Source organism: Triturus cristatus, chromosome 9 (assembly GCF_964204655.1).
Source record: "Triturus cristatus chromosome 9, aTriCri1.1, whole genome shotgun sequence".
NCBI classification, from domain to species: Eukaryota; Metazoa; Chordata; class Amphibia; order Caudata; family Salamandridae; genus Triturus; species Triturus cristatus.
In genome coordinates, this window is record NC_140592.1 from 163,652,018 (window position 1) to 163,665,540 (window position 13,523).

At 47.0% G+C, this 13,523-nt stretch overlaps 1 protein-coding gene across 1 annotated transcript in view; it reads left to right on the forward strand.

Annotated features, from left to right (window-relative positions):
- CCDC66 (coiled-coil domain containing 66) overlaps positions 1-13,523 on the forward strand; it is a 356,874-nt gene that overhangs the window by 166,983 nt on the left and 176,368 nt on the right. The window contains exon 15 of the mRNA XM_085624655.1: positions 11,660-12,138. Within this exon, the coding sequence (XP_085480781.1) occupies positions 11,660-12,138 (479 nt within the window). The remainder of the gene's footprint in view (positions 1-11,659; positions 12,139-13,523) is intronic.

Genomic DNA, 13,523 nt, shown 5'->3' on the forward strand with positions numbered 1-13,523 from the left:
TGTTCATGTTTGGTTTCTTTTAAACTCTTTACTTTTGGCTCTGTCACCATTCCTACTCTTGTGTGTACCTTTTCACCTAATGGAAGGATTGAAAGCTGCTTCTAGATCTTGTAAAGAGCTTTCTGGGCATTAACTCCACACACAGGCCTAAAAATGGGGTGTGTCCCAAACATGTGCATATGCAGCACCCTCCAATCCTTTTTTTTTTTTTCTTCTTCTTCATCCAATGAGTAGTGGCAAGTGGATGCACTCATTTAATTGCGAATATAAGCATTGCCTCAATGTCCATTTTACATCTGGTCTACTCTGCACCTCCATTCGCTTATTCATTCAGCACAAGTCAGTGATAGCCATGAACAGTTTGTAGCTGCTGCTTGGCGCAATCCCAGTGTCTCATGTTTGGGGAACCACCATTCAGTGCACGTCTGCACTCTGTGTGCTACTCTTGATGTAAAGTTCTTCTGGAACTTCTTGGCTTATGTTCAGGGTAAGGGCCACCAATCCCTCAGCAAATGTAGTATATTATTGTTGGGAGGAAGAGGTAAGTATGGTGTCCCTGCCATTGGGTACTGTACATAGCACCGTCAGATGGATACATCTCCCAGCTGACTCCTCACCTTTTAAATGCTCCTTCCAGTCATCCGTTGTGTCTCGAATACTTTTTACTTAGTAACCCGAGCCGCTACTCAACCTCCTGATGTGACATTATTGTGGTATATTTGGTACAAACGGGCATATTGATGTGAATTTGTGTAACTCAATCTGTCCAGGTGGGTCACTGACAAATTACTCTGCTTTTGTCACGAACTAAGTCCGGTGTCTTCACAAAGGGCATCTAGTTATAAGCCTTGCAGACTGCACTGCTAAAAGATGTTCATTTTGGATCCCCTCAACAATTATATGTGATGTCTGGGGCCTGGACTTGATGCTGCGGCTTGTGACTACATAAACGTGAAGGCCAATCAAGAAACCAGTTTATTTGTGGCTTAGCCCTGCAGATAGACTTTCTCCTCCACCTTACAGGAAACACTCTTCATACAGATGTGCCTACAAAAAACACAGAGCGATGGGAAGTAAAAATAATCATAGCCCCGTTGCCCATGATGAAGACAAAACTGGTTATGGTGATACCCCTTGTTTGCTTGGGCCCTTCTTTACAGTAACTTTGAAGCAGATGACGATAACACCCATTTCAGGGACTGGTCCAAGAGTCAATAGTGGGAAGTATCATCCATGTGGCAAAGGACAAGATCAATCGTAATTTTTGATGATGAACCCAATTGGGAGTGCTTCCCCTTTTACAAAAGCCTTGTGTGCCTGCTAGACATTTTCATTTAATATTTGAATTGCTTCACTATGGAAGATCAGGACTATGGTCTGATGTAGGACAATGACTCTGTGACTGATTACCTCCTGCCACCATATTTTACTGATACCATAATTTACCTGTTCTTAGAACATGTCTGAGACCTAAATACATTACCAAAGGGGGAAATTCCTCACCCATTTGGCATTGCTTTGGAGGAGGTTTCATCTTTTAGTTGTTAGGAAAGTGCTGGAGATCTTGGAGTTTACTTTGACTTGTGCGAAAGTGACGTCTACAATTCTGAACAAAATCTTCCATCTGTTTAATGATGCTCTCCAACGTATAATGGTTGCATGTGAAATGCACTTTCCAGGCCGAAGAGTCTACAAGTATATTTCCCTTGAGCCTGGTCTAGATGACCCACATTTTTTGTCCTCCCTTCCTCCATGAGAGTCTGTTGCTTTAAACATCCTCCTCAATACAGAACCAGCAACACTTTTTCTACAACTCTCCTAGACAGTGAATCCAAGAAGCTTGATGCCGCGGGCTGCAAGGATTATGCCTCCGGCAGCTTGGCTGTTCGAGCATCTAATGATCCTGCCTTTTATGGTGATACTTCCATTCAATATGGGAACGGATGGTACTTATGATCGGAAGACAACCTGGCTATTTGAAGAAGCCATTCTAGGACCTGTTTGTGCCTTACCCTAGTCTGTGTTGGTGATGGCAGCTTCCATCAAGGATGAAGCTAGGTCCTCCCGTATGGATGAGGAGCATAAATGGTTGACTGCATGGCAAGAGTATGTCCATTAGGGTAATCTGTCTCTTTTACTCGTGAACACCAATGCCATTATGAGTAGTTACAGGCTTCATCTGTGGAATTATTTGACACACTGTGGCTGGACCGTGCTTGGTAGGAGTAGATGCTTATGCTCTTCATGGTCAAAGAAACTACCCCCCCAAAAAAGGTTGATAATGGCGCAGTAGTTCATTTGACACAGTCTCCAGAAAGAGAATCAAACTTTTCTCAAATGGGAAAAAAACAATATCACTCCTCAAAGAAAGATGTTCCTTCACTAGTGCAAAATATATCCATCCCATTCAAATTGTTCTTTGTTATTAAAGACCTCCCCTCTTTTCAATCAAGCGAATGTCTTCCAGTCTTTCAATGCTTAGGGAGTCCTTTCACTCCAAGAGAGACATCTGGAGCCTTCGCTCCCTCCCAAAGCTGGCAGTGGAAGAGGAGCTGCGTAACAGAGAAAAGACCTGCTCATCTGACCTCAGTAGAGACTAAGACTTACAAGTAACATTCCTGCAGAGCAACTGTCCTCCTCTTCTCCATCTCAGGAGGCTCAAACCACTCTAGTGGGGGAAATGCTTTCCCTATGCTACAAACTCTGCATCCAGATAGCAACTAATGCATGGATGTTCTCCTCTCTGTTGAAGAGTGGCTAGGCTGTACAGTTCTCTAGGTGTGGGAAAAGAAGACTTCTTCCCTATCTTGTTAAGGGAAAAAAGGCAGAACCAGAGTTGAAGATGCTACTTTTAATTTTGGTTCTGGTAGCTAACTAAAACAGCTGGCTGGGCTGGGTTAACCATCTGACTTATGATTTAAATCTTTTTTTAATTTTAAGAGTGCAAGGATAACAATAGCCGCCATCTACATCCACTGGCCGGCGAGGAACAATAAAGAATATTCAACTCCAGCAAAGGCTGACAAGACAGAAAGTAAGAAGAAGGATAGGCCTGCGTGTTATAGGAGTAGACTGTGTCTCAGCAATGTGCATTATGACCACAGTAGGGGTATTCTATCATGTGTGGGTTTGGTCCTCCATGGAGGGAGGTGCTTTGGTGAGTCGAAGGACCTGGAGGTATCTCGGGCATGTGAGCTCCATGAATTCTGTAGAGAAAAATAGTGCTGCCCCGAATTTTGTCAAATTAGGGGTGTGTGTGTGTGTGTGTAAGGCTCGCAGTGATCTTTTCTGTGCCCAGCGTCTCCCAAACCTTATGTAGCCAATCTAGTCGGGTCGGGACCTCAGCTGTTCCCCATTTAGATGACAACACCTGCTTGGCAGCGCCCAGCGCTAAAGTAATCGCTCTCCTTCTGCAAGATTTGAGGGGGTATGTAAGGGCGTTGTGGAGTCCTATTAATGTGTAGCTGGGCAATCTGGATATGTCTGTGTGGTAAATGGTGTCTATGTCCTGCAGGACCGAGTCCCAGTACGCTTGTATCCTCTGGCTTTGCCAGAGGATATGTGTGAGGGTGTCAGACATTCTGCAATGGCGCCAGCAGAGACCATCCCCCCCTGGTTTCCATCGAGCAACCATAGTGGGGGTGTAGTACCACTAGTGTGCTATTTTTAGGAACATTTCCATACCTGCAGTACTGCAAGAGGAGGCCCTGGCTCTATGGATGATATCCTGCCACTCTCTAGGGGAGAATTTGCGCTCAAGGTCGGACTCCCACTGACGCTGCACGGTGAATTTAGTGCTCTGCTTAGGTGCATTCAAAAAGGTATATATGTGTGATAGCAGACGCTTGTCCGAAGTCTGAGTTATGTGCCACATCTCGAACTTAGTGAGGGGGTGACTAGTGTTGGGGGGTACACTTGTGCTTGGGTCACCCAGTGGCGCAGGGCAAGATATTGCCAATACACATCCTTAGGGACTCCAAAGTCTGAGGTGAGGTGGGAAAAGTCCATTACTCCCTTTTAATCGAAAAGATCTCCAATTCTTTTGCAGTTGGTCTCTTGCCATTTAAGGTAGCTGTTCCCCGTTCTTGCTGGGGGTGTGGGGGAGTCCCGGTTGCCTAAAAAGGAATCAGTGGAGACCTAGAAGTTGAGAGGCCACAAGACTCCTGCACCCTGTCCCACACCCCAAGAGTGGCCCTCAGAACCTGAGAGACATAGGCCCTGACCGGACGGTGTTGTTTCGGGAGCCAAGGCACCTTCCAGATATACATGCCCACGATCGAGCGGTCAATAATACACTAGTGTTTCTCTGACTCCTATTTATATCACTCAATCATATATCGCAGTTTTGCCACCTGAAAGTGCGGGACGCCAAGCCCCCCCCATCTTCCTCCCTTTAATATGTCTGATGTAGTGCCATATATACTCTCTTCCCTCACCATATAAAGCCCCAGATATGGTGCTGCATCTGTGACACCAGCTGGGGTGGGAGCCGAAGCGGGAGCGGCTGCATCACATACATAATACGTGGTAGAAGTTGTCATTTTAATGGCCGCCAATCCACCCAGCCACAGCATTGTGTGCCTTTTTCAGTTCAAGAGCTCCCCCCGGATCTCAGCTAGAGGTGTTGAGTAGTTCACCTGGGTTTTCTTGTCGAGCGTGGGGAATATCTGCAGACCCAGGTATGCAACGCTTTCGGAGGCCCACGTAAACGGGAACTGTGTCGGTAACTACTGTTGTTAAGCTTTAGGAAGGGTCAAGCTAAGGGCTTGTATTTTATGGATGTTGACCTTAAAGCCCGATGCCTGGCTGAAGGTATCAATTTCACCCCCAAGGGGAGGCAGAAGGTTAACGGATGCGTGAGGAAGAGCACAACATTGTCCGCGTAGAGCGACAACTTTGTTCTCTTTCTCCCATCCTGATCCCTGAGATGTAGGGGTTTTGGTGGACTCTTTCAGCCAATGGCTTCATGTAGAGAGCAAAGAGCAGGGGCAACAAAGGGCACCCCTGCCGAGTCCCCCTGCTGATCCGAAAAGACCGAGAGGCAACCCCATTCACCCTGATGCGTACCTCCGGGTCATTGTATATGCAGTCTACCTATCCCAGAAATCGATCCCTGATCCCAAATCTATAGAGCACCTGCTTCAGGTATGGCCAATGGAGCTGGTCGAATGCCTTCTTGGCATCCACCGACGGTTGTTGAGTGCTCTGGATCTCATCCAAGAGATGGCACAACCGCCTCGTCCCATCTCTGCAGTTACCCTCCGGTACGAACCCTGATTGATCCGGGTCCACAAGTCCCTGCATATCGGGAGCCAGTCAAGATGATTGTATGCTGGCAGAATTTCAGATCAACGTTTAATAAATATATGGGATGGTAAGATGCACAATCCAACGGATCTTTGCCCGGTTTGGGTTTGACCACCTCCGCCATAGCCATTGTTGGAGTCAGGGTTCCATTGTCTCTAAATGAATTAAGAAGACGGACCAGCACCGGGACAAGGTCGAGGGCAAAGGTTTTGTAAAAGTCGGCCAAGAAGCTGTCCTCTCCGGGAGCCTTCCCGCAGGTGAGTCCTTGGATGGCTCGTAGGACCTCATCCGGATGGATTTCCGCGTCTAACTTGGGTGCGTCTAGGGAGGCCACCGGAGCATCCAGGCCTTGGCCGCTGTCTGGTCCAAGCGATCCGCAGCGTACAGGTCGGTATAAAAGGACTCCAAGGTAGGAGCTATGTCCCAGTCTGATCGGAGAATCACGCCTTGGGAGTTTTTGTTCCCTACAATACGACACTCATTAGTCTGAGCGTGAAGCATGTTCACCAGACGTTTTCTGGCTTTGTTACCCCCCTCATAATAATGCTGCTTGGTGCGCAAGAGAGAATACTCCGCACGGTTGCAGTCCAGGGCCCTCAGCTGCTGCCGTGCGGTGTTAAGTTGCCGTCTAATTTAGACCGCGCCCTTACGGCGGAGCACTCCCTCCAGCTCTTTGATCTGCGACTCCAAGTGCTCCTGTTTATCCCTTCTATCTTTATTTACGCCTGTGGCTATAGCTAGAAAACGCCCTTGTATGACTGCCACCAGTGTGTCCCACAACAGGGAGACCGGAGTTGACTCATAGTCATTGATCTCTAAATATGCCCGTATCGCTGCCCCTATGCCTTTAATGTTAGTCATATGTGAGCAGTTGGTGGTTTAATCTCCACAATATCTGTCATGGGGGTCCCCCGGTTAGGTGTAGCTCAAGGGAGATCGGCGAGTGGTCAGAGAGAGAGCCACCGTCTCTATCGTGACCTCTCGTGTGTCCCTCGTGACCTGCGGGGATGTCAAAAACAAGTCTATGCGCTCATAGGTTAGGTTAGGTTGGCTGCTGAAAAGAATGTGTATTCCCGAGCATTGGGAAATCTGTGTCTCCAGGCGTCCGTCAGTCCTACCTTCCCCAATTTCTGTATCATAGAGTCTGAGAATGATCCAGAGTGTCCCATTCGTTGTGCAGATCTGTCGAGTTGTGAATCTGGTACTATATTAAAGTCCCTCCCCCCCCGCCCCTAATATTTGGTCCTCATCCGGGGATTCAAGAATGGTGTTCAGTGTGTCTATGAGGAATGTTACTTGATGCTCGTTTGGACCGCACATAGATGCAATTGTGTAAGTGTAATTCCCCACTGGTATCTGCACTGCCACGAAAAGTGTGTTGCTAAGAGGACGGCCACTTCCGCACTTCCTTGCTGTGGATGAAGAATATTGCCTACCGAACCATCTAGATCTGAGGCGTTTCCAATCAGCACATAATAGATGAGTCTCCTGCAAAAGACAAATGTCGCATTTCGCACCTCTCAACAAGGCAAGAAGCGCTCGTGGTTTAACAGGTGAATTAAGGCCCCCCCCCCACCGAGGAAAGGCAGTGAGCAGCCAAATCGCAGTGGTGAAAGTCTTCTCTACCCCTCGTCTCACTTGCCGCCAGGAGGGTGGCAGTGCACGCAACCCATCGCCATCACCCCAGAAGGAGAACCACACACCTGCACCTTTCCTGATTACGTATCCACTGAGTTCCAAGCCAAGTTTCCCACCTTGGACCCTCCCTCCTCCCAATTGCCAATAACTGTCCCTACATTTCTGTGGTTCATCCCAACCTAGCACAGCCCTTGCCTCCGGCTCGCCTGACTGAAATACTATCCCTGCCGAAAGCGAAAAGGTCTCCCAAACCCGAAGTGAAAGTGGGTGAAGGGAAGAGATAGATAGAAAATACGACAAAGAGAGCAGGTATAACAAAAGAACCGCCCTAGATTGGGCTTTGAGCACACCGTCGTGCACGGATCTAAATGACCGGCAAACGGTCATCATCTCAAGGGTAGCGAGCTCCCTTCCTCAGCCCGATTTCGGTTTCCATTGGGACACAAACATTGTTTGTATAGGCTCGGAAGCGAGTGCAGCCTACAGGGCTTCACAAATCAGTCTTTGGTGGATTCCTCTGGGTTGGCTCTATTCTGTAGCTGTGGAAGCAAGGCTTCTCTTTCTTGCTGGCTTTCAAGTTCGGAAGGCTTTATACATTTCTCTCTCCTGTTCCTCCATCGCCGTCCCTAATTCAGTGGCCCATGGGTTGATATGTCATCCTTCTGTTGCTCCACTGCCTCCTTTTCCTCCAGGTTAATGCCAAGAACCTCCTGTGCTTCTTTTAGGGACTGCACTGCCTGCAGCTCTTTATTCCACACAAAAGTCAATCTGAAGGGGGGCCCCCAGCAAAAGCGGATTCCTTCCTTCCGTAAATAGCTCGTAGCTGGTTTCAGGATTTTACGCTGCTGAAGAGTGAGAGGCAAGAGGTCTTGATATATTCCAACTTGAAGACCCTCAAAAGCGATAGTTGCTTTATCTCTGGCTGCATTCTTTAAAATTTCCTGTTTGTGCGAATGAAGGCAGGTGAGCATGTCTTGTAGTTGACCTGGCTAGACGCCAGCCTCCTAGCTTGGTGAGTGTGGTCCAGGATGATCTCATTGTCCCCAAGTGCTGGCATGGCGGAAAAAGCGAACTACCCAATCCTCCAATTTCCCACCGTCCGCCTGGATTGGTACTCCTTTAATGCGGATGTTGGACCGCCTCAAGTGGTTTTCAAGGTCCTCCAGCCGGAGGTGGAGTTCCTCTTTGCGGTCTCTGAGGTCTAGCAGTTTCCGGACCTGTTCAGTAAGCTGTTCATCTCTACAGTTGCCTGCTCGCTCAAGAGAGTCCACACAACGCCAATTTCTTGGACATCTGTTCTGATATGTTTGATGTCCGAGGCGACATCTTGCCTGAGGACCTCAAAGTAATTTCTAAGTGTACCAAAGAGTTGCTCCAGGAAGCCATGTGTGATCGGTTCCCCCGTATGTGCATCCGCTGGGTCCATATCTTTCTCTTGAGATTGAGACGGTATCTGTTCGGAACCATGACCATCTGCTCTCTTAAAGCCTGTTTTCTGCAGGAGATCTTTGATTGTGGGCTCCTTTCTCACCTGGTGGGTGGACATTTCGAAGGGGCCTCCTATGTAAAGGTCCAGAAGATGTCTTTCGGAAGCAGGCCAAGATCTGATCCCTGTCAGTCAGCTGAGGGCTCACGTAATTGTTCTCCCTTGTTCCTGTGCTACAACAGTTTTGGTGCCCCCCAGTGCCTCTTAATGTCAGGGGCACAAACGTGTACTCTGGGGCAGGGCGCTCATGTAGACACCTATTACCCACCCCTTTGCTGGTGGGGGGGGTCGAGGATTCAAGCAAGGGTAGCGGATTGTCCAGGGGCCTAAGCCTCAGTCCCACCAGTGGGCAGATGCCCCTGTCTTCCCTCCTTCGGCTGTGGCCTCCCCTCTCCACCCCCTCTCCACCTCAGGCCTAAACCTCGCAGCTTGGGCTTAGTCCATCCATGGGCCGACCCTCTGTTGTGTATCATGGGCCTCTTTGCATCAAGTCTGTGTGGGCATCAGGCAGCACCCCTCTTACTGAAAAATCTCGGGGGTCGCCCGTGCCAGACTGCTTCCTTATGGGTGGCAGTCAGTTCCAGGCTCAAGGATCTAGCTCCGGTATCCCATTAAAGATGGGCGTGTTTGCACTCAGTCCGCCCCAGAGATCCTCTCTGCATTCACGCCCTCCACACCATCGCCCTCAACACCATTGCCAAATGCTGCCTCAACGCACCATCTCTCCTCTTCATAATATAGCCAAACCTTCATTCAGCGGGCAAGTCGGTCCCTAAAGTCCACAGCAGCCTTTGCGGAGGGATAGCTTCAGTCTTCCCCCGCCTGTCTCCCCACACGAGCCTGGCCTCACCTCAATGAAACTGGTGTGTCTGCAGACTGGCTTTCATGGTGTCTGTTGGGCCTGCTCTCATCCGGTCCACAGGGAGTCCGGATAGTCTTTCCTCTCCTGCGGTTGTGCGCTGCCTCCAGTCCGGTCACACCTCACTCGTGTCCGTGGCATCTCACTCTTTGGGTCCGATCCCGGTTCATCCATCGAGTCTGCCACCAGATTCCTCTGGCTGCCTCTGTCTGCAGGTGGGCCTCACGTCTCCACTTGGTCGCGGTCTTTGCAGGCGAGCCACCAATCTCCTTTACAGTTGCGGACAGTAGCGATGAGCGATTTGTGCAGCGGGGCTCCAGCCCGATGACTGCCACTCCCTTGCCTCGCCTCCCCGCCTGCTCTGGGGTCCCTCCGATCACTTATCCTCATCACAGCCACTGCCGCTAGTGATCTGGGTCACGGGCGCCTCTTCTGTAGTGTGTGGGGTGCCAGATTCAGCTAATTTGATGCTTTAATCGGCCATGGCAAGCGAATCTCCCAAAAGTCGCTGCTACTCCACCGCTGCCATCTTGGCTATGCCCCCGGGATGCCCGATTTAGAAGAACACAGCAAGTACCTTAGTTTTGTTGTGGAAAACTAGCACTACCAGTCCAGGACACTGCTACTTGGTCTCCATGTCCCCTTTTAGGATTAGGCCAAGATCCAGGCCCTCACATGAGTGGTCTCCAAAGAGGATGTTGAGTCTGGCGGAGAGCGCGTCAAGAATTGCTGGATGGATACGTCCCTGCATATATATGTATAGGAGCTAAAGGCAATCTTCATAGAGTTGAAAGCATTCCTTCCAGTGGTGATATCCAGCGTGGTTAAGATTCACACCTATGACACCTGAGCACTCCTCTGTCGGGAAGTAAGGGAGCACCCACTCCTCAGAGCTCTGCTTGCAAGTATTGGCTTTGGTTGAGAGGGCCAATGAACAGGGTACGTCACTGCTAGTCTCCCAGGTTGTAGCGATCAATAAAACCAGAAGCAGTCAACCATGTGTAAATTCTTCACTTTGGAAAGTTAAACCATACTTTTTTCCTTAATAACTTTAGGGGAGCCGCTAAGGAGATTGCACTCCCTATGCTTGTTGGTGAAAATGGCCTTGAAAGGACTTTCTCAATCACCATTGCATCCAACAGCATTTGTACGCCCTGCTACTTCTCTAATTGAGTTAACTCATTAACCTTGATCACCTATTCTACTCTAATAACTTCCCCTGTTATCCTGTATATTTTTCATATAATACTGTGTAGTCTACATAGCACTGATCAAAAAGTGTATAGTTGCCACTGGTGAGCCGACAAATCAATGGCAGATCTTCAACAATATAAGATAAGAATCCACAAGATGTGAAATCCTCAACTCCAAAATGAGGGAGATTCATTGAGAGGCTTCTCTAGCCATGCTCTCAAAAGAGTTGCATTGACTTACAAATTGTACTCCTCACCTCCTTCCTCACAATTAAAAATGTAAGGAAATGTCCCTCCTAACCAAATTATATACAAACTCATCTTCTCCTTAAACTGTATATTGCATGCCCCATTTTTGGTGCCATGCAACTAGTTTCCCTGCTCTGCTAGATTGTGAACTTCTCAAGTCAAACGCTGACCCCCTCCCTACGTCTTTTACTATTTATAAGGCCTCATCCTGTCCTATGCTTACATGCCGGTAAACCATACACCTCTGCCATCCTGCTATTCTACTCTGTGCTGCGCAAGGGGAATTTACCTCAAATAACCATTAATTTAAAATAGAGTTAACTAGATTGCATTGACCCATGTAAACATTCTTGAAGCAGTCAAAGGTCAATGGAAGGTTTCATAGGACTTAGTTTAACTGCAAGTGGGTGAGTATGAAAGTATACAAATAAAGCATTGAGTAGATATGAAACAGTCCTAAGTACAAATATCAAATTCCCTCTAGAAGGCAGAAACTAAAAACAATGTCAGAAGACCTTGCTGTTGAAGGGGTTCATTATGCAGAGCAGGTTTTTAACTTGCATGACAATTTAGTATGACTATTTTCCGAGATCTTTGGGTGCTGGTCTGGAAGATACCTTGCGCATGCATGCCTGATGTATTCAGAACAGTTTTCATTTGCTCCCATTAGCTGGTGCTACTTTGCTACTGTGTTGTTTTAACTTTTGTCTCAACACAGTATTGTTATAGCTCCTTTTGAATTCCACTCTTTAATGTAACTCCTGTTGTATTCTCCAAGCTGGTATAGCTTAAGTTGTATACTTTGTTCAGCCCTACTTGTAATATTGAGATGATATGCAGCAGAAAAGTACCATGCAGATGTGCATTCTGGCTTAGATGTTTGTCATTCAAACTGCATAAGTTAAAATGTTTTTGTTTTCTGTTTAGATGATTTCAAATTTGGTGTTGGTGACCTTTCTGAAGGTTACATTCCGGAAGTTGTACACAGAGAAAACTCTCCAGATATTCCTGTAGAATTTAAGACAGAAGGGAACAGCAAAAAAAAGAAAACGGACATGATGCATGCGACTAAGAAAAAAACTGCAAGCAAAGAGAATAAAAACCTTTCCAATGAATCAAATGAGAAGTTTGCAAGAAGAGAAAGTGAGCAGAAAATGGTGCAAAAATTTGCTAAGAAACCTGAATGGAACACAAATAAAGCAGATAGACAATATATTCCAGCCTCTGAAAGATACTCAAGAGGACACCAAAAACAAAGGGAAGAAAATAAAGCACGGAGACAAATGGAGCTACTGAATTTAGTTGAAAAAAATACCTCACGGAACTCTAATTCTAAAAACGTTGCTCCTACACAGTTCTCTCCTTCGCCTCGTGAGGAGAAGAAGGAAAATAATCCAGTTACTAAGGTAAAATCTTGATATGAAATCTTAGAATTTCTTAAGCAGGTAATGTTCATTGTCTAAAGATCTGACCAAAAGTACTTGGACAATTGTTGAGCTCAGTCTTCTCAACAGTTGCCACAAAGTACTGTACTTTCCTGCCTTTGCATCTAATGAGCTGGTTAATTCACTGATGGGGGTTTATAGTAAAACTTAGAGAAAGTTCACCATAAAGTGGACTGCCAATGAGCTTGGAGGTATGTTAGCACCACACACAAGCTCCCAAGTTAACCCGTTTTCATGTTTCGTTTAATTATACTTTTACTCAATACTATTTTTTATTTATTCATTTGAAAAGTTTTCTATAGCGCTAGGAGGTAATGGGGGGAGTCGGTCTTATTTCAGGGGGAGAGAGTTCTAGATTGCGAGGGCGATGCCAGAGAAAGCTCTGTTGTAGGTTTTCTTCCTGTTGAAACGTTGTGGCTTTAGCCGTAAGGTGCAGCGACTTCTAGAGCCACCACACAGCTCTAGCTTGTTGGCGAGATAACTTGGGGTGTTGAAATGCAGAGCTTTGTACGTCATACATGCAATTTATAGTTGAATTCTTGCGTCATAAGGGAGCCAGTTGAGGGATTTCAAGTCAGGGGAGATGTGATTGAATCTTTTTGACCCCAGGATCAGTCTTGCCGCCGAGTTGAGGGCGGCCCTAAACGGGGCTATTGTGGCTCTGGGCGGCCCTGAGAGAGTGGCACTTCCATATTCCAATCTGGGGATCACGAGTGCTTGCACAGACAACTTAAAGTCATTTTGAGGGAGGAAATTCTTTAGTTTCCGTAGTATGCGCATTTGTAGGTTTACTCCTTTAGTGGTGACACTAATATGCTCCTCCTTATTAAGGTTTTTGTCAAGGATTATTCCTAGCTATCTTGCTGACTCAATGAATTGTGGTGTGCAGTTGAATGCTGTTAATTGCTTCAACCAATCGTTAGTATAGTGAATCTGATTGGGTTGGGCGATTAAGAGGAATTCCCTTTTTTGAGTGTTAAGTTTGGTGGTTGCATAACAGCCGAATATGGGTATTATGAAGAATAGGATTGAGGTATCGGATGTCTTCAGGGAATTAGATTTTCAGGTACAGTTGGATGTCATCCGCATAAAGATGTTGGATGCCTGTAGCATTTCTGTTAGTGGTTCCATGAATAGGTTGAAGATAGTGGGGGAAAAGAGAGGAGCCTTGTGGGATCCAAAGTGTGACTGGCGAAGTCATAATGGGGGATTGATTTACCTTGACGTATTGCGCTCTGTTTTGCAGAAATTAAGTGAACCAATTTAAGACATATTAAGAGATATTCCCATCCTGTGCTCTAGTAAATCGAGTAAGTAGTCCTATTTTACTGAATCAAAAGCCGAAG